The 24,242-nt window shown below is 41.8% G+C and overlaps 1 protein-coding gene across 3 annotated transcripts in view; it reads right to left on the bottom strand.

Moving 5' to 3' along the window:
- TSEN15 (tRNA splicing endonuclease subunit 15) overlaps nt 1–24,242 on the bottom strand; it is a 118,997-nt gene that overhangs the window by 66,639 nt on the left and 28,116 nt on the right. The window contains exon 5 of one of the 3 annotated variants that reach the window (XM_043567996.1): nt 22,374–23,756. The exons of the other annotated variants lie outside the window; for them this stretch is intronic. Coding sequence (XP_043423931.1) covers nt 23,736–23,756 — 21 coding nt within the window. The 3' untranslated portion in view covers nt 22,374–23,735. Of the gene's footprint in view, nt 1–22,373; nt 23,757–24,242 lie in introns of those variants that run through there. 3 annotated transcript variants of the gene reach the window in all.

Genomic DNA, 24,242 nt, shown 5'->3' on the forward strand with positions numbered 1-24,242 from the left:
CATAATATATATTTAATTTTTTCCATCTTTATATCACCCTATGTAATAAAAGATATCATACTGTCGTTGCTTTTTTAAAATTTTTAAACATTTATTCATCTTTGAGAGACAGAGAATGAGTCGGGAAGGGGCAGAGAGAGAGGGAGACACAGAATCCAAAGCAGGCTCCAGGCTCTGAGCTGTCAGCACAGAGCCTGACGTGGGGCTCGAACTCATGAACTGTGAGATCATGACCTGAGCCGAAGTCAGACGCTCAACCGACTGAGCCACCCAGGTGCCCCGTTGCTTTTCTTAAGATAGTGCACTTCTCATGGGTTTAAGACAAGGTCAGTCCATTCCCAAATCTTCTGAGAAACCAGGCAAACAATGAATTTGGTGTTTATTAGTTGTATCTTATAAGTTTCTCTTAAAGAGAAACTCTGGTGGGCCAATCTCTCAACTCTTTCTGGGAAGGGGGGTTGGAATTATGGAATGGAGGCAGACAGATTCATATATGATTTTTTACCAAGCATATAAGGTGATTTCCTTTCCTCCCTCCCTCCTTTCCATCCTTCTTCCCTTCCTTCCTTCCTTCCTTCCTTCCTTCCTTCCTTCCTTCCTTCCTTCTTTCCACCCTTCCTTCCTTTGCTAAATTACTATTTAGTTTAGCTCAAGATGAGAAAGATTCTTCCGTTCAGGCTCTCACTTACTGAGGCTACCTTCCTGGTGTTCAACCTAAACTTGTCTGCAATATACACTGACATCACCAGCTGCCTTCATCCATACATCAGAATGACTGATTCTCTCGAAAACAACCTGCATATTGCTTCTTTTTCCTCATTTCATCTTTCTTCCCACTAATGCTCCTCTCTTTGGCTTCCCTCATGGAAGGTCACTGCCAAATCCTTTGGTACTCTCTTCAAAGACTGTCTCCATGCTCTGTCCTCCTCTGTGGTCATGTGTTAGGAATGAATTCTCTGCTCTCCCATTAAACAGGAGCTCTTTGAAGGCAGGATCTGTGTCTCATTTGCCTTAGCATCCCCACTGCCTTTAAAAGGGCCTGGAACCTGGTGAGTGTTGAGTAAATGTTTGGGTTTAATGAATATGTTGAATCAACATTGAATCAAAGAATACTTAGTGTCTGGGAGATACAAAAAGAAGTGAGTTTAATGAACCATATTTTAGCACTTCATTCATCTGCAAGAGAGGAATAAATGGCAAGAAATCCTATAGGCCACAACATCATACCCTGTGAAGCCAGGTTGATGGAGAGGCAGTAACAGCAAAGGACAATAGAAGTTTCAACTGTGCCTTATGTCATCTCTGAGGACAATTGGACAACACTGATTTAAAGAAAAACTTAAGGGGAAAAAAACAGACAAAAGAATCCTTTCAACTGCTTTCAATTAAGCCAAGGCAACCCCCTTCCCATTTATGAGAAGTCACATTTTTTTCCTTCTTTCTACACCATTTAGAACTCTGACCAATGAGCCCAGATGGTTCTGTTTTCCCAAATGGATTTATGGATTTTAGTACCATATCCAACGCATGAATTTGGATTGAAAATACAAACAAAAAGAACTGTAGTTGCTTGAGAGGCCTCTTCTTCCCCCTCCCCCACCTGCTCACAGGAGGTCCATAGCCCAGAAGTCCACGTGGAGGGGCCAACAGAGGTGTCCTGAGGAATGTAAACAGCATTAAGAAACCAGAACCTCAGAGTTTTAGTGAAAGAATAGAGTTTTGGGAGGTCCCTCACCCTGATGTGCCCATGAGTCACAGCTAGCTGTACTTCTAAAAGGCCATTATTAGTTAAGGCCTGCTTGAAGTAAAACCTGTCTTATACTGTAAACTCAATGCTGCAATTCTTAAAACAGACCAGCCTGGCCTGCTTCCAGACTGCACAGCCTAAACTACAGAGAGAGTGAAGCAAACACAATTATTTTATTAGCGCCCCTCTGCGCACGGTCCTGGCCTCAGGCACCGGGCCATCTCAGACATTCCCTTAGCTTATCCTCAGGACACAGACGTTTGCCTGATGTATAAGTTGTTGGCATGAGCACGTAAAATTCCTCAGAGGAAAGATGCAGGCATATTATTTGACACAAACCATTATGCCTTATACGCAGAAATAGGATTGGAAAACTTCAGTGAGTGTGGTTTGCCTTCTTTCTGATGTCCTCAATTTCTCGTCAGGAGCTTAAAGGGGATTTTCAAACTGTTTGGTATCAGCACTTCCAGATTCTCTTTCTCTTCTAGAAAGGTATTCTTATTGGATGCAATAAGTAATGACAACAGCTGCACTTAATGAATCCCCACCTTGTGTCAGGCTCTGTAGCAAAGCCCTTTAGATGAGTTACCTCCATATTAGTCTGTTAGGGTTTCCATAACAAAAGCCACAGCCTGGGTGGCTTAAGCAACAGAAATCAATTTTCTGACAGTTTTGGCAGCTAGAAGTCTAAGACCAAGGTGCCAGAAAATCTGGTTTATTTTGAGGCCTCTCTTCCTGGTTTGCAGACGGCCACCTTCTCACTGGGTCCCCACAGGGCTTTTCCTCTGTGCACCCAAGGAGACAGAAAGAGATCTCTAGAGTCTCTTCCTCTTTTTATAAAGACACAGGTCCTATTGGGTTAAGGCCTAACCCTACAACCTCATTTTAACTTGATTACCTCCTTATAGGCCCTGACTTCAAATAGTCAAAAATGGGGTTAGAGTTTCACCATACGAATTTGCTGGGGGGTGGGGGGGGCACAATTCTGTTCATAACAACCCCACTGAGTCCACACTATGAGCTCAGGAAGTCAGGGCCATTCTCTCCTTTTTATTGTCTAGTAAACTGAAGGTTAAGTAATTTGTCCAAGGTCTCACTGCCAATAAATAAGTTGTTGTTGGTGGTGTTGCTTTTTTCACGGAAGGTGAAATGGTGATATGGAAAGTTCATTGGTATGAATGTAGGGTTGCTTATAGAAACATCTGAAAGGAACAAGCAGGTGAAACGAGAGCAGGGAAGTGAATTCGTGGCAGGTCTACTCAGTGAGGTAAGTCACTGTGCTGAGCTCTGGGGACACAGACAAGAAGACACGGTCACTGTCTTTCCGGAGCTCACTGTCACAGCAGCAGTGAAGGGAGTCTTCCTTCCCAGGCCCTGATCTGGGTAAAACTGGGGAACAAGAAAATGTCCCTTTGGGCCCCTTCCTTGTCTGAGAGACCCTTCTGGTCCCCCTTTGGTCCTACTGTCCTTAGAGGCTCCCCTTTGTGTCCATCTGTGACCTGGTAGCTAGCACCACAGATTACGTAAGGTCTTCAATGGTGGTGACTCGTTTCTTCCTTTACTCCCACCCCTATCCAGAACTTTTTTTTTTTTAAATATTTCTTCCATTAAAACCTCTTTGCTCCAAGTCCCATTCTCTAGAGGCAGGTCTCTTAGCTAGGAAAGGAAAGGTCATAGCTCATTTGTTAATTCTCCTGGGTAGTGTACCGACATTTTATTGGTGGCCTCTAGAGAACTAGGAACTTGTGACACAAATTTCAGGCACCATGGCAGGCAGCACACTGGGAATTTTGTGAGGGTAGGTAGGTCTGTCTGTGGATAGCAAACTCACAGTGAGTGAGACATCATCCACCCTGGGCTTTTCACAAATAAAGCTATTCCTGCTACTGCACAGAACTGTGCTAAAGGGTGTGTCACAGACCCTGTCAATGCTTCACTCACATCGCTTAGACCTCACATTTCAGAATGAGGAAGGCCACGCTGTTTCTGGTTGCCTGCCAAGGACATCCCTGGGAGTCGCCCTCAATCAAGGACTCTCCAGAGATGGAGTATAAATACCTCAGTTCTCTCATCCCCTGGGTGGGATCATTCTGAGACATGTGTTTTACTCCGTGACTCACATTTCCCTGTGGAGTTTCAGTCGCTCACTGTGAGAAATAGCATAATAACATACCTACTACTGGCTGCCTTCCCTTCTCTGGATCACTTCTCCACCGCCGAATGGCAAATGATGTTTCCTGTGTTTCACAAATCAGCTGTTAGCACTAAAGTCCTTTTCTTATTGTCAGCTTCTGGAGAGACCCAAGTTGACACAGGAGTGCAGCTGGCCAGCGTGTGCAGGGCTGGCTCTCTCATGACGCCGTGTGGTTGGCAGCTCTCTACTCCTCCCTCCTCTGTATGGCTGTGGAAAGGGGGTGGAGAGCCCACAAGAGCGCTGGTCTGCCCGTGGAGGTGTCTGGAGAGGGCAGGCCCGGTTTATGGTGTTTCCTTAACCATAGACCCTAATTCTCTGAGTGGGATCTTAACTAGGGTTGGCTCTGTGGGGGCATGTACAGGGCCCTGGGAATTGATCGGTTTCAATAGAATGCCTGGGGTTTGGAGTCAGAAAGGCCTTGTTTGGATTCCAGCTCTACCACATATGAGCCATGCAGCTAAACTTCTCTGTATCTTAGTTTCCTCATCTATAAAATGGGATAACAATTACTCTCTCAAAGGATTGTTCCAAGGATGACAGTAATAGCTTATCAGGCTCCAAGGGGCTCACATGAAGTTAATGTAACTCAAAATAATCTTAGGAGGGTGTATCACAGTTCTCTTATCCAAAACCCTTGGAACCAGATGAGTTTTGGAATTCAGAATTCAGATTTCATAAAGATAACAGGATGCACGTAACATATATGGCAGAAGCCCCATCAGGGTCTAAGGGAGTCCTCTAGACTCAGTCACAATATTTCTGCACCAAAAATAGGAAGATCTATACTGTGTGGTAATGCACATGAAAGTATCATTTTAGAATTGCAGATAAAGGATTATGTCCCAGAGAAGTTAAGCCACTTGCTCAAGATCACACACTAGGATTCGAGCCCCAAAGACTAGTGCCAGAGTCCCTGCTCTAACCACTATACGGCACTGCCTCCAGTAATGAAACACTCTCATCAGAATGAAGGGAATAAGAGACTTGTATCTGATTCATAAGGTAGGTGAGAGCTGCTTTTTATTAATATCATAAATAAATTTATATAGATTATTTCTCCCAGAAACAAAATTAAAGATATGGTCTCATTTGAAACATTAATGCTATAAAATATCAGGCTACAAAACATAATAGCCACCATTTCTTGAAAATCTACTGAATAATTTACATATATCCATCTCATTTAACCCCCATAAGAACTCTAGAGATAGGTTTCATTAGGATCACCAATTTTATAGATGGGGTTGACTAGCTTACCCAAGGTCCCACTGAAATAAGTGGCCAGGCAAGAGATCCAGTCTGGGACTGTTGATGCCTGTGCCCCTTCCACACATTGCCCCAACGGGCAGGTATGTGCTGCTGACCATCATTGTGTGGTTTGCCTAAGGTCACAAGAGAGCCAGCGTCCAGAGCATTGACCACTCTGGACTTCCTAACTTGGAAGGTCTTGGAGTGATTGACTTCTGGGGTGGAAAGTGCCACAGCTCAATATAATTTCTTTTTGCTGCCCACTCTTGCCACTCGGAGAAAAGAACAGTACCTACTGTTCACTGGAAAATGCAAGGGAATTGATTGGAAAGAATTTTATCTTATTCCAATCCTGTCCATAGTGTTGTACCATTCTATATTTAGATAAATGCTTTGCAGAGCCAAAGAGACAATAAAAACAAGCTAACAAGGACTAGACTCATGCCGGGAAACAATAAGAAGCTGCAAATTCTCTTTCTTTGCCCAGAGAATGACTATTAGAAAACAAGAGACAATAAAAACAAGCAATCTGTGTGCTTTAAAGTCTGGGGCATCTCATACTCTTGGGGCAGTAGAAAAAGGATGGGGCAAACAGGGTCCTCTTCTGCCTTTACGGAAATGAGACTTGAAGAGGGGGAACCTTTTCAAGTTTTAGTCCAAATGACTTGTAAAGTCAGGAAAGAACATCAATGGAGAAGTCATGGGCTTGCTGGAGGCATCGCCTCAATGCTACTACCCCACAGACCAAATTTGAACCCTCACATTTCAAAAAGATGAAAATGAGTTTGAAAGATAACTGAGGTTCATTCATTCATGGGTCTGAAGGTTTGATACGTTACCAAGGTCCAAGCTCCTCATTCCCCATGAGAACCCTACTCTGGGCTCTTCCAGAAGGTTGTAATTCTTCCATTATTTAAAGCAGCATGCTGTGATAATTAACTGTCTCCCACCACAGTTATTTGTACATGTCTTTTTAAAAAATTTTTTAGTAAATTATAAACTCTTTGAGGGTAGAGAACAATCCCTAGTTATTTTATAACCTTTCTGGAGGCTAACATGGCATCTACTAAACTGCGATTTTTAAGTGGACCTCTGTTGCTCAAAGCCTTTTTCAGGCATATCTTTGACTAGTTGGGGTCAATAAGTATTTTCTTTTCCAGTCCCAGAAAAGCATCACATTTTTGGACTGTATCTAATCCCTTTTCATTTCATTCTCAAACACACCAAATCTTGCCTGAGCATATCTATCTCACTAAGCACAGTAAGTGACAACCAGGATCTGGAGACAAAAAGCTTGTCTGGCACCTGGCCTACCTTATAAATTATCACCAGCAACAGATTTACCAAATTCTTTGCCCTCTCTTCCATGGGTCTCCATCTTCCCAGCCTTCCATATCAGTGTCTGAGCCACCCACCATCCAACTACAGTCAACACAATGTATTTTAGGTTTCTCTGCCATTAACCCTTCACCTCAAAGTGCCAATTTCTAAATTCACTGGAGTAATTAACACTAGCTTGATATAATAAATAAATCCTAGGATGTCAGGGACCTAACATAAAATAAGCTTGTTCCTTGCAAAGTAGGTGTTGCTGGTGACAGAGATGGTGGAGAAGGTACATACCCTCTCCTAAAATTCTCACTCCAGGAGTGACACACAGCAGTCATATTCTATTGTTTCCATGTCACATGTCCACACCTATATGCAAGAACAGCCTTATAGGTGTTATTGCCACCAGAGTCTAATAATCATCATAGCCAGAATATATTACGCATCTTCATTTTGCAAATTATATACTTTAATTATCTCATCTAATATGTACAACAATGCTAAAAAGTAGGAATTATCATCATTATTTTAGAGATAAAAAATACATAAATATATCACTAAGCCTTAGTGCCTATACACACACTTACACACACACACACACACACACACACATAATACTGGGGCTCAAAGGGGATAAATAACTTGTTCAAAGTCACATAGCAAGTAGCAGGTCAAGATGTGAACCCAGACTTGTATGACACTCAAGCCCTTTTCCCTTCTTTTGTATCATGTAGCAAGAAATACATAGATCTGCTTTGAGACTGGTCACTGGAAAGGATTAGGGACAATGACTCAAGCTGGACCTTGAAAAGTAAGCATTTGGCCAGCCAGAGAGTATAGCACACTGGTGGAAGCCATAATATGTGCAAAGGTACTGAGGCCTGAATGAGCGTGGTAGGTCTATGGAAGACTTATCTTAGAAATAATTATGATGTTTAGATGGTATTTACCCAAGTTCCTAGAAATACCCAAATCATGTCCTCAACCTTAGCTACCCTCTTCAAAATTCCACTGAGGGAGCTATCTACCTATAGAACAATTGTAAAGAAAAGCAAAGTAAGTCCTGTTCACAGCTGAAGTTGGGCTCCTACACCATTTATCCACACACCTATTGATGCAGAGCCTTTGTAGGTTGGGCTAGGGCAAGCACCTGAGTAAGCCTGAATGCTCAGAGCAGGAACACCTTTTCTCCCCATAAGCCCAAACCCAACTTCAGGATTTCACCACATCTCATCTGCCATCAATGGAGATAGAAAACCAAACAGGTAAAAATGCTTGATGATGCAAGGTGAGACCCACAGGTTAGCTGGACATGTCCCAAGCAGAAAGGTCCTTGCTTTCTCCCCATTTATGCCATTTGGAAGCAGAAAGGAGAGCTAGATCTAATAACTGCTTCTTTAGCACAGGTGAGAAAGGTACAGGAGAGCAGCAGAGAGAGCTATACCTTTGTACATGACCTTTTTGTCTAAATCAACTGTACTGAGGTATAATTCACATAGAACAATATATACTTACTTTAAGTGTAAGTTTGAGGAGTTTTGAAACATACAACCGCACATGTAACCTCCACGATCAAGATACAGATAATTTCTATCACCTAACCCCACCAAAAATTCCTTCATGCTTTTTTTTATTCCATGGCCCCCACCCCAAGCCCCAAGCAATCATAGATATATTTTCTGTTACCATAGATTAGATTTGCCTGGGTTTAAGGGTTTCATATAAATTGAGTCACATAGAGGGTGCCTGGATGGCTCAGTCGATTAATCAACCCTCGATTTTGGTTCAAATCACGATCTCATGGTTGTGAAATTGAGCCCGGCATTGGGCTCCATGCCCTCTCTCCCTCTCTTTCTGCCCCTCCCCCACTCTCCTCTCTAAATAAATAAATAAGTAAACAAACAAACAAAAACAAACATTAAAAAAATGTTTTTAATTGAATCATATAGTGTGAACTCTTTGGGCTCTGACTTCTGTTCAACATAATGTTTCATCAGTCATTCATCTTGTTGTGTGTATCATAATTTTTGTTCCTTCTTATTCCTGAGTAGTATTCCATTGTATGGATACACTACAGTTCATCTATCCATTCACCTACTGATAGACATTCACGTTGTTTCCAGGTTTTGGCTATTATGAATAAAACTGCTATGAGCACTTGTGTATAAGTCTTTGTGTGGACATTGTGCACGAACTTTTAATGAACAGCCCATGATCTTTTAATGGACTTACTGGGAAACATGGTCCAGTGTCCTAGAATGTCATTGATCTATAGCAACTCTGTCCATAGGTAGGAAAGAGGGAGGAGGGATAAGAAGCATGATGAAAGAGCATCCCCTCTCTTCTACAAACTTAAAGCACATAGCTCGATAACATCCATGGGTAATGCATAGTACATCCATTTTATCTTACATAGTTCTCTCCCATTTTCCCTCACTTGTTTTCTTCTTGTACTTTCTGTTTCATTTCATTCTTTCTTCAATTTTTAAAAATAAATTGTTTAGTTTTGAGCCCTGGAAAACGTAACATTTTCTCATCATAAGACCTACTACCCTCATAAATGACTTTGATGTTTCATTTTGTTATTAAATACGGATCTACTTTAAATAATCTTCAGTTTATTAGGAAAGTCATCACCAAAACATGGCCAGTTGCGTCTTTAGCTACTCCTCTCCTACCCCAATTGTGAGGCCTGAATCTGCCAGGGGAATATGTCATTTTCCATACGGTCTGCTGTTTTAGGTCCTAAAAGAGTGAAAGGTCTTAGCACCTCCTGTACCTCTGTCCACCTTCCAAATACGAAATTAATCAACAAATAGGGTCTGACCCATTATAGAAGGGGAATAAAAACAAACGAGCAAGCAAAGCAAACAGAAACAACCCATATGAACAATGGTGGTTACAGTAGGAAACCTAAGTAGAAAAATACAAACAAGCATGATATATAATGGCATAAATAGACCGATGTCAAAAACTGGTGGATTATGGGCCGATTAGAGCCCACAGACATATTTTGTTTGGTTTGCAATGCTTAAATACAATTCATCCAATATCTAAAAGTCTGAAAAGTTCACACAAAAAAAAATCTGCATGCACAAAAAATCAAAATATCTGGCAACTAGGCTCCTGCTGCTGCTTCACAAAAATCTCTGGGAGCTGAGCCTCAGCTGCTCCCGTTGGCCGAGCACACTGTGCGCTCTCTGCATTCACTTCACTCCTACAGGTGCCCCGCTTGGCCCTTGTAGGCATTTCAGTCTGCAACCCTTGAGTTAAGGCACCATCTCTAGTCACGAAGAGGAAGAGGTTACGAGTCACACTTCACTCACAGGACAGGTACTATCAGAGGTGGAGACAACATATGAGGTAAACGACCACATTCCAGGACAGGAATTCTTAACTTCTGATGCCTTATCCAGACACTTTCGCTTCCTCCATTCCTCCTCAATGACACAACACAATGTTTAGGCCCAGGGGCTCCTGCCTCCCTCTGAGATGACCACTCAGCGTGGCTCCCATAGCATCTCTCCTGCTCCCAAGCAAACAGGTCACTGGGCTAGGGAAGCAGGACCCCCAGCCTGGTGCCCACTGCTCAGAGGCCTATACACGAGGCGGCTCTGCTCCTTCCTCTCAGCTAAGTCTGCCTCCACAACAAGAAACTGAGAGCCTGGAACTTCCCAAACTGCTCTGTAATTTCATAGTAATTTTACATAGAAGGTTCTAATAAGTTCTGTAATGATTCTACTTGAAGCTGGGTTTTGTTTTCTTTTTTTTCTGCTAAGCTCCAGATTTATCCATCCAGTTGTCTGTGAGATATCTCTACCTCTCGCCTGCACAATTTTTTCAACCAAAACTTTTCCAAATCTATATTTGTAATCTTCCTTTGCCACCATCCCAGGACAAAATATGTTGTGTCCTGTGTTTCCTTTTTATATCCTGTCAACCACTTAAACCTTGGAATCATTCTAGGCTTCTCTCTCTTCTGACCACCTACTTCCCTCCATCCAAGAAATCACTGAACCAATTACAAACCACCTCCTTGCTATCTATATCTTTTCTTCCCCCTCTTCATTGTAACCAGCCTCATCCAAACTCTCACACAGAATATTCCAGTAGTCTCTTTTAAAACTTTTTGTAATGTTTATTTATTTTTGAGGCAGAGAGAGACAGAGCATGAGCAGAGGAGGGGTAGAGACACAGAATCCAAAGCAGGCTCCAGGCTCTGAGCTGTCAGCACAGAGCCCGACATAGGGCTCGAACTCACGAGCCGTGAAATCATGACCTGATCCGAGGTCGGACGCCCAACCCACTGAGCCACCCAGGCGCCCTAGAATACTCTAATAGTCTCTTAGGCCAGTCATGCCTACTCTATCCCACCAGGTCCTAAACATAGGCAGTCAGAGTGATTTCTAAAACAGAAGGAAGTCTGATCATATTACTCTTCAGCTTAAGTCCTTTATTGGGCCCGCTATTTGCATGATGCATTCTGCCTAAAGTACTTTCTCAGTGACTGGTTTCTGGCCTAGCTCTCAAGACTTAAATTGTCCAATATGGTGACCATTAACCACATGTTGCTATTGAGCACTTGAAACAGTGCTAATCCAAATTGAGGGGGGCTATAAATATAAAATACATCTCAGATTTCAAAGGGCTAGTAAGACAAAAAAGAATGTAAAATATCTTATTAATAACTTTTATATCGAGTACATGTAAAAGAATATTTTGCATATGCTGGGCTAGCAACATATTATTAAAATTAATTGTATCTGTTTCTTTTGATATCTTCCAATGTGGCTACTAGAAAACTTAAAATTACATTGTGGTTCACATTATCTTCTAGATGTTTTCCTCACGTCTTTCTATCCTTCATCTTTTCCACCGGGTACTCTGCTAACATCAGGCATGCCAAATGACTAACAAAGCAGGCCACCGTATTCTATAATCTTATACAGTTCGTTTTAAATGAAAATTAGAATGCCCTTGAACTATCACAGCCCATTCCACCTGTGGTGGTTTAAAAATATATGCACAGTCTCCTTTCAAAAGGTAGACTCTAATTTTTCTCCCCTGCATTTTGGACTGTACTTAGTGACATGCTTCTATGAATGAACAGAATAAAGCCAAAGTGTCATATGTGTTATAAAAGGCATTCTCTTTCCTCCAGTCCCTCTCTCTCACATCATTCACCCTGAGTGCAGCCAGCTGCCACATCTCTTTCTAGAGAATCACACAGGCCTATGGAGGGTTCCACATGACGAGGTACTGAGGCATCCTGCCAAGCATCTTGGATCCCCTGGCCAGCCCTAGTCAAGCCTTCAGAGGACGACAGTTCCAGCCAATGTCTTCATGATAATTTCATGAGAGATCCCGAGCCAAAGCCACCCAGTTAAGCAGGTCCCAAATTTCTAAATCACAGAAACTGTAAGGTAATTAATGTTAGCTGTCTTCAGCAGATGAGTTTTGGAATAATTTGTTACACGGCAAGAAATAACTAATACACTACTCGCACCCCACATACCCTCCCCACTCCCACATTAGGAAAGGAAAATAAGAAAATAAGTTGTTAAGAGCTCACACTTAGGTTTCACTTACTTAGATATCAAGATTTGGTTCAAAATCATCCCCTCTGTGAAGACTTTCCTAACAAACCCCAGCCAATTCTCATATGTCTATACTAATATTTTTAATTTAGAAAATTTTGTGTACATTTTGAAATCAGAGTTTTAACTAAAGACATATGTCCTGTTTTTAATTTAAAAATAAAATTTTTTCAGGGGCCCCTGGGTGGCTCAGTTGGTTAATCGTCCGACCTTGGCTCAGATCATGATCTTGCTGTTCCCGAATTCAAGCCTGGTGTCGGGCTCTGTGCTGACAGCTCAGAACCTGGAGCCTGTTTCAGATTCTGTGTCTCCTTCTCTCTCTCCGCCACTCATGATCTGTCTCTCTCTCTCTCAAAAACAAATAAACATTAAAAAACATTTTTTAAAAATAAAAAATAAAAATAAATAAATATACATATTTTTCCCTCGGGCGCCTGGGTGGCTCAGTCAATTGAGTGACTGACTCTTGATTTTGGCTCAGGTCATGATCCCAGGGTCATGGGATCAATCCCTGGTCAGGCTCTGCACTGAGCACGGAGACTGCTTGGGATTCTCCTCTCTCTCTCTCTCTCTCTCTCTCTCTCTCTCTTTCTCTCTCTCCCTCTCTCTCTCTCCCTCTGCATCTCTGCCCTGCTCACGCTCTCTCTCTTTCTAAAAAAAAAAAAAAAAAATTTATTTATTTTGAGAGAGAAAGAGAGAGTGAGGGGGAGGGGCAGAGAGAGAGAGTAAATAGAGAATCCTAAGCAGGCTCTAGTTAGCACCCGATGTGGGGCATGATCTCACAAACCATGAGATCATGACCTGAGCCAAAATCAAGAGTTGGACAACCAACTGAGCCACACAAGCATCCCGAAAATAAATTTTTTTTCTGAATACAAAAGTGATAAATACACATGGTAGAAATTTTGCAATAGTCTAAAAAGAAGAGAATTTAAATTACCTAAAATGTGATCTCACTGAGGAAAACACTATTAATATTTTTAATATCCATTTTTGCATATATTTTTTACATAAATAGGGTTATTTTGCACATGCAGCTTTTCATCCTCTTTTTCTCATGCAGTGACCTCATTTCTCAGTTCCATGACCTCCTCACTTTAGTTACTGACTCCAGGGTCAAGCTGTAGTTTGAACACTTGCTACTGAAAGTGTGGTTTGTGGACCAGCTACACTGGCAACAACTGAGAGCTTATTAGAAATGCAAAATCCATCATGATCTCACTTCAGGACATTTGCACTTGCTCTCCCTTTGTCTATAAGGCTAATCTCCCAGTTACTCGCTGGGCTCATTCCTTCACTGCATTCTGGTCTCCGCTCCAATGCTGTCTGCAGAGAAAAGCCATTCCTGATATCCCACCTGAGGTTGCATTCTGGTTGCACTCTGTTCTCTTACTCTGCTTTACTTTCTTCAAGTATTACCATCACTTGACGTTATTTTAGATGTATTCATTTTTTTATTTCCTGCCACAAATATTTTTGGAACCCCCACTATGTGTCAGGCACTGTCCTTCCTACAAGCTTTGGGAACACAGAAGGGAGCAAAATATACCCTACATCCTGCACTCTAATGTAAGCATGCTATATAGATAGGTTGTTAGCTATTATTTCATGTTTCTTTACTTATTCATCCCTTCAGAAGAGGCCCAATCCTCACCATCAACAGAAGGCTCCATGCCAGGTCCCATGACTTAAACCCACCCTGAACAGTCCAGCTTCTCTTTAGAGGGAATTTTTCAATGTGCTTTTGTGCTGTGTTGAACTAAGTTTAACTTGGTTGTTTGAAACTCCATGAATTGTCCCGATACAATTTCTCTGCAGTGGAAATTTCCCTTACTTGTTGTAAGCTTCCAGCTACATAGCGAGTCTTATTCCTGTGCAATTTATCTAAGTTCAAAGGGGTTCCCAAAATGGGACCAAAAAATTTTATCATCATCATCATAATTGTCGTTGTCATCACCATCAGCAGCAGCAGCAGCTACAGCAGCAGCAGGGTTAGGGCTGATAAAAATTTCCAAAGACAGAGTTTATCTTTACTGTCTTCTTACTTTATCTGGTACCTCCTTCTTACCCTCCTGCACATCTAGGTTCCATTTCTTGGAACCTGGCCCTCAACTGGTTATCATGTATTCCCTCCTAAGGTGGCAAGGTGCACCTCAATGGGAAGGCTTGGAGACCGCAAAGGGGGGTGGGTGAGGAACCCTGATAGCTTATTATGCATCAGGCTCCCCTTATCCCCACACAATCCTCTCAATGTGTGAGGAAAACACAACCTAGAAGGACATACTTTGTCCATCATTTTCCAGATGAGAAAACTGAGGCTCAAGGAGATTACGTAACCCTCCCACATCACCATCTCCCACTGGATGGTCTGAAGTCAGCTCTGCCTTCCAATCCTCCTGAGCCTCAAAAATTCAAAGGAGCACATTTCTGATGATGGATTATCTAAAGCCCAGAATGGAGGGCTTTTTTTAAAAAACGGGCAGAGGTGGGAGCAAGTGATGTAGGTATTGATGACACAGGGTCCATGCAGCCAGACTTCTCATTTACAGGTGCACCAAAATGCAGAGACAGACCGTATCTCAGGTAGTGCCTGCACTGATGCCTTCATCTGGCAGAAGTGCAAGGGCAAGGCCCAATGTGGAGGAATTATACTCATTTAAGCCTGAAGGATTAAGGTTACAACCTACAGTCCAGGAAAAGCACACCTACGTGATTATATTTACAGGAACCAGATTTTCTAATAGGGGATGAGAGAAGAGGTAACCGGTTTTCGCCCCTTTATAAAATCACAGGGGCGCCTGGGTGGCTTAGTCCGTTAAGCATCTGACTTCAGCTCAGGTCATGATCTCACAGTTTGTGGGTTCGAGCCCCTCATTGGGCTCTGTGCTGACAGCTCGGAGCCTGGAGCCTGCTTCAGATTCTGTGTCTTCCTCTCTCTCTGCCCCTCCCCTGCTCATGCCCTGTCTCTCTCTCTCGAAAATGAATGTTAAAAAAAAAAAAAGCATTTAAAAATGCAGTATCCCCCTCTAAAATCATCAACAGAAGTATCATCACCATAATTTTATAGTTGAGTAGGAAATTACCATTTCTAAGAGGGATTTCTAAATTCAGCAGTGTTCGCATGTCTTCATTCCCCTCCAGAATGGTTAAATGAAAATGAACAGCTTTAGCATAGAACAGAATGTGTAATAAAATATTAAGTAAGCTTTTCAGGCAGATATATTTTGTTTAGAAATCCCCGTCTTGATCCCTAAAATTAACTAAGGCAAGGGATCAAAATATAACGGATCTCATAGCATAAGCATGTTTACACGAGCATATAGCATGCGATGAGATCTCTGATGGCCCAAGGAACTTAGGGCTCCTCTTTCTACATGGGGTTCACAGGGCAGAGAGGCTTCCAATACATGTCCTGTCATTAGAATGGGCAGGAATAGGACTGGATGATGAGCAGTCCCTCTCTGAACATTAGGACGTCATCAAACAAAACATTTATTGAGCTCCTACTCTGTGCCAAGTACTGCACTGCTGACAGGTAGGATGTGGTTTGATGGGTAAAATAAGATGTACACTCGGAAAGTTAAATAGTTCTTGTGAGTATAAATACGTGTGTTAATGATAATGAACACCTTCTGTTTGTGAATGTCACAGGATAATATTTTGATATATTAAATGATATGTTTTCCCTTCTCAGTAATTCTTGTTACCTGTGAACCTTTTCCCACACAGGATTTCTTGGCACACTGCCTCAGGGATGGGATTAGACTACAGAACAAAGGAGGCAAATTCTTGCCTTTTGAATTTCAAAACCTGAAATCTTGGTAAAAACAGTATGTTTGGAAGAAAAGTAGATCTGGAAATGGTTATAGTTTTTTTTTTCTAATCCTAAAATAAGATAAAACTGGGGGGTGGGGGGTGGGGAATGGCAGGGAGAGTAAAAGCAGAAAAGGTAGACCCTTGAATGGGTCACTAAGCAGAGGCTTATGTTTGTCTCCTCTGCCCTGACCTCACTGGACTGAGTTCCTGGTGTGGAGGAGACACAATAGATAGTCCAGGAAACTGGGCAAATCCCTCATTTTGTGAGGGCAATCTGTGGCCAGCACCCAGCCTCTCATTTCTGGCTGTTGCATCCAGGCTCAGGGAAAGCCTCACAGACCCCAGGCCCTTAGGGTCACTTACCCCGCATTTTGGGGACACGGCAGAGACTGCCTGGCTGAGGACGTGTATCTAGATGAAGAGGACCCAAAACAGCCTGCAAGTTACCCCCATATGCCCATGGAGTTCAGGGACAGAACAAAATATTTTCCAAGTGCCCAAGAGGAATAGATGGGACAGACTCAGAACTGAAAGATCTGTGGCCCAGGGCTGGGAGGACACAGTGGTAACTTGTGTGGGACACAGTCACTGTAGTGTGATGTGAGCAGCACAGCAGATGGCAGCATGGACTGATAAGAAACCCTGAGGACTGGTTATCTACCCCCCAACTTTCTCTCCCCATCCCATGCTAATGTACTCTGACAGCTCCCTAGATCTGTACAAATACATCAGGTTCATGATTCCTCCTGGTAATTATCCATCCCAGAAAAGAAGCCCCCTTGGGTTCTCTGTCACAAACCCAGCCCCATCTATACATCCACGCTTAACCAGCTTCCTTCAGAAAAATTCTCACAGGGTTCAACTATACTCCTGACATGGTAGGCACATTTTTTCTTCATTCTTAAGACATAAAGAGAAGACCAGGTAACATATCCTGTGTAACAGCCCATGAGACATCGCAAGAGAAGAGTAGGTCTACAGTGATCCTAGGTTCCTGATACCTACAATATCTCCCTTCTTAGCTCAGATTCTAAATCTAGAACCTGAGCAGAATGGTGGGGAAAGTGTCTTCCAAGCTCTCCTCTCCTTATCAGCCTTCTAAGTTGCCCCTTTTCCCACTTTTGTGATGCCTGGTGTCCAGTGCTTCTTGCAATGTCCCTGTCTTCCCACTGCAACCTGAAACTCACTCACATTCAGGTCAAGGAACTTAGAACAGCATGAGGTTAACCCCTCCTCCTCCCCTGTTTCCACAGCCAATCAGTTGTTAAACCTACCTTGTCGCTATCTCTCCTCCCCTTTCCGTTACATGGAAATGCTGTTCTCTATCTCAGTCCAGGAACATGGCAGAATTGCACTTCCTCTCCTCCTTGAGGCTGATCTTGGCCAGCCATGTGACCCTTTGGCCAATGAAAGCTGGGCAGAGGTGACATGTTGCTTTTGGTGGAAGTGGTTAATTGCAATATGTGAGACTACAACACTCTTTTCTGGCCACTGGAACCGACAACATTTCAGATGGCAGAGGCTCTGCTGACCTGATTCTCAGAGTAAGGACTCCAAGTCTGTGTCCAATGGGTGTGTAATGTGACCAAGAAATCAACATTTTTTTAACTAATTCACTGGTTATTACTGCATGTCATCAAGACGGCATGACCACTGGTTGACCCAAGAGCTGGACGAGGTAATCAGAGGCTCCTCACCCTCTCCCCTATCCTTGGCATGAACACTCTGCCCACCATTCCCACCAGGGAAGCCATTTTCAAGGATGCAGGTTTGACAGAGCAATGTGTTGTTGAAACCATCCGAACGATACATGTTACTGAAGCCAGTTACGATTTTCGCAGAGTGGGAGAGGAGATCTACTTATCTTGCAGCCACCCAAGATAAGCCTTGGATTTAAGGTCCCTTGCTTATTAAAACTGCCATCTACCAATCTGGAGTGCTCTGCCTCTCTCTGTTCTCTCCCTGCCCAGTGAGTATGGGGGCCAGTTTTGCATTTCACCCCGGGAAATCCTTCGGCCGTGAACCAACAGCATCATAATCTAGCTCATCCTGACTCATACACTTGGGTTCCTGTTGAGCTTCAGGCTCTCATCACTCACCTGAGCTCGAACACACGCTACTCAAAGTGTGGTGTGCACACTTATGGTATCCATAAAATATGGCCGGTTTGCAATGAAGTGAGTACAGATACTAAGAATAAACATTTAGAAATTCTTATAGCAATTTATCTGATTAATTTTATCTGTTCAATCTAATAATAAGATATTTGGGCTTACAGTCTCTCAAAATCTTAGCATTGTGCCTCACCCATGGGGTACTAGAAAAATGTTTGTCAAGTTGGATCAAAGCTTCATGATTAAGAAGTAGAATTACAATAGGCATTCAAGCAACAGCAAGCAGATCTGGGGGATATTTAAGGTGCAAGACCCTTTCTCACTGAGTGTGAAACGATCATTTAAAAGTTCCTAGAGTCTACTCTGTACCAACACAAAAGTTAGCTCCAACAAGCAGGGAACATTCCTGAGCTCTTTCTCACTTAACACTAAATACTGTTTTAAGTTTGCCTGCAAAACAGTGTGGGCATGAATGTATTTATTCTCTGGAATAAAACTTTGTAAATATATTGCCTCTGAATATGGTTTTCCAAATTATCCACAAATAGCTTGACATTTGACACTCTTGTTCAAGAGTACAAGAAGTTAATATAAGTGATCCCTAAATCTCTTCCCAACTCCCTCCAGGACTCACTAGAGTTGTTTTTCTTCCCCAGAGGTTTTTTTTTTTTGACATTAATACATGTCTCTGCACCACACAAGAAACAGGCAGCATGGCATCCTGAAAAGAACAGTGAGCTGGGTGTTGGGACACCTGGTTCTCGCCCTCACTGCCCATTCACTTGCTACTACTACACGAAGCCATTGCTTAGCTACTGGGTGCACTAATTTCTCCTCCTAGTAAATGAGGATACTAAGTTAATAACAACAAGTACGTAACATCAGCTCTGCTGGGAGAATCAAAATAAAGAGTACAGAAGCCTTTGGTCGTAAATAAAGTGCTACGCAATTGAAACTTAGCCTTTATATAGAAAACTGCCTTGGAATGCTCTCAGATTATCTTATACACATGGATTTTCTCCTCTCTGGCCAGATAGTAAGTCCTTAGAGGTGCACTGTGTAAGATCTCTTTGTATGCTACCTTTGGGACGTTCTGTCCTCTGGGACAAATAATATACATACAATGATTGTTTGAAAACTGTTCAATTTACCAAAAGTTGTTGAACCCCTTCACCATCAAGTCAAATGCGGGGCGCCTGGGTGGCTCAGTCGGTTAAGCGTCTGACTTCAGCTCAGGTCACGATCTCACGATCCGGGAGTTCGAGCCCCGCGTCGGGCTCTGGGCTGATGGCTCAGAGCCTGGAGCCTGCTTCCGATTCTGTGTCTCCCTCTCTCTCTGCCCCTCCCCCGTTCATGCTCTGTCTCTCTCTGTCTCAAAAATAAATAAACGTTAAAAAAAAAATTTAAAAAAAAGTCAAATGCATAAACTTCATACACTGCATGACAGATATTCCTCCCTTACTGACATCCTTTCAGAATTTTGGTTAAGGAGAGTTGTAATTGGTTATCTGAGTTCCTTGAGGGAACAGGTCATATGTCATTAACCTTTGTATCCCACATTTACCTTAGTGTTGCAGACACACAGAAGGAGCCCAGCTAATGTCTGAAGATAAATTAATAAATGCATGGAGTGACTTTAAGGAAATACTTCCTAATATTACCTCCATTCAGTCACCCCGAAACCTAAAAAGCCAACTTTTGTTTGATTTTGGTTAAACTGGCTTTCAATTTCGCAGAATCCACCAAAACATTTTAAAAGTCCACCTGCCCAGTAAGTCACATGATTTTTCCATCCTCTGTCCTTAGCGAGCACAAGCAGTTCTTATTCAAAGATCATTAAAAGGATTAGGTTGCAAGAGTGAGAGTGGTAAGGAATGGAACAGCTATCAGTCTGGAAAGAAAGGAAAATTGTACTAACTGTTCAGATACAACACCATTCTGCACAGTAAACAGAGTGCGGTGGAGGAATAAAGGGCTTCTATATAGAGGAGGTATAAGCTCTGGCAAGACCCACTGTGCTGCGCTAGTGAAAAGCTTCCTGCTGGGGCTGCAATGGAAAACGTGACCTCACAGAGGAGTTCAGAACAGAAATGCTCAGAAAAAGATGACACATCAGAAGTTTTTGGTTAAGTCATTTGGTTCCAGGCATATAAAAGTTTCAGTTAAAAAATAATGCAGGTCACATGAACTTGGTAAGAGATTGCTATTCTCATCAGAGCTTAGAATTCCAAAGTGCCTCTGCCCTCATGTTCTTCACCTTTAGGAACACATTCATCTAGAGAGGCCCACGCCCTGGAAAGCAAAATAGGTTAGTCTGGAGTCACTGGATCTAGATTCGCCAATGTTCCACTGATCCATCCCGGCACAGAGGGCTCACTGACTAGGGACTCCAAAGAACAAAGGCCAAGACATCACTGGAGAGAAGTCAGCAATGCCCTTTCCCCGTTCCTGCTCCCACATAGAGAGGACCCTCTTATAGGGAAAGTCTGTGTTTATTAGGGCAGCAATTTATGTCTTTTACCAACATTATTAGCCAGTTCAGTGAGTGTTTCAGAGCTGGGGTCTCTTGCTATGTGATGGGACCTTGAAGTTTACTTAATAAATTAGGCTTTTGCAAGGAAAAAATGAAATGTGTCACTTCATATGGTTATGAATAAAACCATAGTCTAGGAAAAACACCCACCTCCCCACCCTTGCCCCAAACAAGCTTTTATTTTTCAACATAGATCTACATTTTGCACAAAGCATGAATCAAGTCACATATTTAATGTCAGTAGAGTATAATTTTACAGGCAGGCCAGAAAGGAAAAGGGGGGATGTAAGCACGTAAAACTTATTTATATTTTTTATTTATGTCTACTCCCCACAGATTGAAAAGAAATTTTCAAGAGCACCACTTCTGAAGCTAACCTACTCCCAGCGCCTGAAAATTTGGTGCTTATTGAGCACTGCCCTCTGGTGTCCAAATGGATCCCTTTAGTTTGCCTTGAGGCAAAAAAGTAAGCCTCTCTATAATTAAACTAGTCTACAATCTGCATTCATTTTCCACTAAATATTTACGGAGAGCCTAGTACATGCGAGTTTGTGGAAGGAGATGAGATACACAGATGTAAAAGAAAAAAAGACACGGTTCCTTGCTGTGTTCTTATGGGGCCCAAAATCTAACAAGAGAAAGAGGCTGCAATCACACAGTTAATTTGATCATACAGAAGAAAACCCTTCACCTAGTTTCTCAGTCAAACGAGACTGACACATCTGGGTTGTCTCCCTTTCCAAACTGTTCTCAACCATTATTCATGTTAGCAGGTATCTGGCAGGCTTTGGATAGAAGAGTCTTTGAAGTACAACCTTTGTACCCCTTTGGTGAAGGGGACATTCTGAAATAGAGAAGCCATCCTCTATTATAATGATCAAGGCCTAGTTTGAAAGGTTTCTGTGGGAATGCTCCTTTGAGTTAACCCCAGAAGATACTTCTGTTCTTGTGGACACCTAAGAGCTCACTGGTTACCAGATCTGACATACAAATCTAACATTCATTAAGCCTCACATTTCTTTCTGAAAATGCAGACTGTTTTTGTAGCACTGTGATGAGAAGGCTCAAACGGAATCAAGTGGTAGAGACCCTAAGAATAGATCATAAACTGTCTTAGGATCCTTAGGTCTACAAATTGCCAACTGGAGTCACAGAAACACACATTGTTTTGAACGGGTGCATTTTCAGACCTTCTGGGAAAGCAGAGGGAGTCTGAAGGAGTTGTCAAGACTTTCCATCAAGAATAAAAGTGAAATTCAAATATCATCAAAGGAAAGTAGTCGGGAATGACTACAGACCAAGAATGATGCTTTACACTATTTTATAACGTTCCTCCTTTTTGCCACTTTTGCATTCTTGCTCCTGTTGTCTTTTAGTGTAGTTAGCTGTGACTTGCTTCTCACCATCAGAACATGCCCAACGTGACAGGATTTATTGTAACATTACACTGATTACATGGTAAAATTATGAGATCCATCTTGCTGAGACTTTCTCCCTTGCTGGCTTTGAGGAAAACAACCAGCTGTGCTGGCAAGGCCCATGTGGCAAAGAGCTGAGGGTGGCCTCTTGCCAGCAGCCCACTAGGGACTGAGACCATCAGTCCAACAGCCCACAGGGAATCGAAACCTGCTAACAACCACACGAGGAAGGCAAGGAAGCCTTGCCCAATCAAGCCTCAGATGAGACTGGCCTGAATGCAGCCTTACAAAGAACCCAATTTTGAGATATTAAATGTATGTTATTGTAGGTTGCTAAGTTTGTGGTACTATTATTATGCAATGATAGATGACTAATATTGATCTCAAGATATTTTATTTTAAAACATTGTTATTATAAAAGTGATACAAGAAAAACAGAAGACAAAGTCATCCATTTATTGCTCTGTCACCCTACTGTAAGTGCAGTTAGTAATTTGTCACCCTTTCTTTATATGCTTGGTGTGTTATTTACATCCATGGTCCTACCCATTCATACACTTCCATATCTTGTTTCATTAATTACATATTTTCTCATGTTTTTCATTATATTCACTACTAATGTTTAATGAGTACATAACATACCATTCATTGGGTACACTGGCTATCTGTATCTGTTTAATGATTATTTCCCTATACCAGAGGTTGGCAAACTATGGCTCTACATTTGTAAATAAAGTTTTATTGGAACACAGCCACGCCCACTTACTTACATACTGTCTATGGTTATTTTCATACTACAAAGAGCACATTTGAGAAGTTTTAAAAGAGACTATATGGTCTGCAAAGCCTAAAATATTTCCCTTCTGGCCATTTACAGTAAAAGTTTGCTGACCGCTGCCTTAAACTTTTAACTGGTTTACAATTTGGGTTATTACAACTAATACCACTTAGAATGATCTTTGTGCATATAATTTTGTATACTCTAGGCAACATAATTGGGAGGTATTAAACAAAAGTGGAATAACTGGGTCTACTTAACAAAGATGTTTCTACGGCTGGCACTGTCCCTCACCATCTCTCTAACATTCTAGCCAGGATACAATAATGGCAGTGGTAATAAGAATGGAAAGCAAGGCCCTGTACTTTCATAGGTAGCACTTCTCTGGTCCCTTTAATCCACCTGTGCATGTACTTTTACGGTTGGAATGAGCATATTTTTACTTTTGGTGTAAAGTCAACAGTAATTGCCACATAAAAACCAACTGGAAGAAAACTTGGGGATTTAAAAGTAAACTAAGCAAACTCTCCAGATGTCAAGGTGTCCATGAAATGCCATTCCAGGCTAGCTGTAGTGGCCAAAAGGCACTAAGTGCGTTGAATAAGAAAAAGGTGACAGTCTCAACAACGTGTAAGCAGTGGCGGCAACGAACAGTGAGGCAGCTATGAGTGGGGGAGACAGAAGAAACACATGTGTTCTACCCCTCTGAACACATCCTAAGCATAAATTTGTATATAACTATAATTAAACTGTCTCCAGATAAGAAAGTTCTAGAGCAACTATCCTATACCTAGGAACAACAACAAAAAATTCTTCTATCTGGGAAAGTTTTATTCTTCAAAAAGAAAAACTTATGGAATGGGACCAGCTAAATCAACCCTAACTATCTCTGAGATAAAGGATGAATCAGGTTGACGGATCTCAAATCCAATCCCAAAGTAAGCATCAGGAAGAATAGGTGTCATCTTCTAAGGGAAATATTCTGCAATTAAAAAAAAAAAAAAAAAAGATCAGGATGGACCTTTTCCCCAGTATGGAAGGTAACTTAAAAGCAAAATCAGATAGATATTTAATGTAATTATCCCAATTACACCAACAAAATATATAAAGAAACCATATACAACATATTTACTTTATTAAAATATTCCTATCAAAATGCCAACCCATTTAACATTTTCTAAAGATGTATTCTTTCGGCTGAAACTTTTATAAGCCTTTATATTCCACGTTAGTTAATTATCAAATAATATCATGACTTTATAAAGTACTCTAGGAAATGATGAAATTCTCCAAAGAATAAGTAAATCTAATTATTTTTGTGAAACCTAGGAACATATTACTTTAAACAAAACAGCCAGTTTTCTGAGGTGTGAAAATCAGGTCATTTTTTCCTTGAATTTTCATATTGCAAAGGAAGTTGAATGGCTTGATTCACACTTCAAAACATGTCATAATTTTCTTTTTTTTT

Source organism: Prionailurus bengalensis, chromosome E4, assembly GCF_016509475.1.
Source record: "Prionailurus bengalensis isolate Pbe53 chromosome E4, Fcat_Pben_1.1_paternal_pri, whole genome shotgun sequence".
NCBI classification, from domain to species: Eukaryota; Metazoa; Chordata; class Mammalia; order Carnivora; family Felidae; genus Prionailurus; species Prionailurus bengalensis.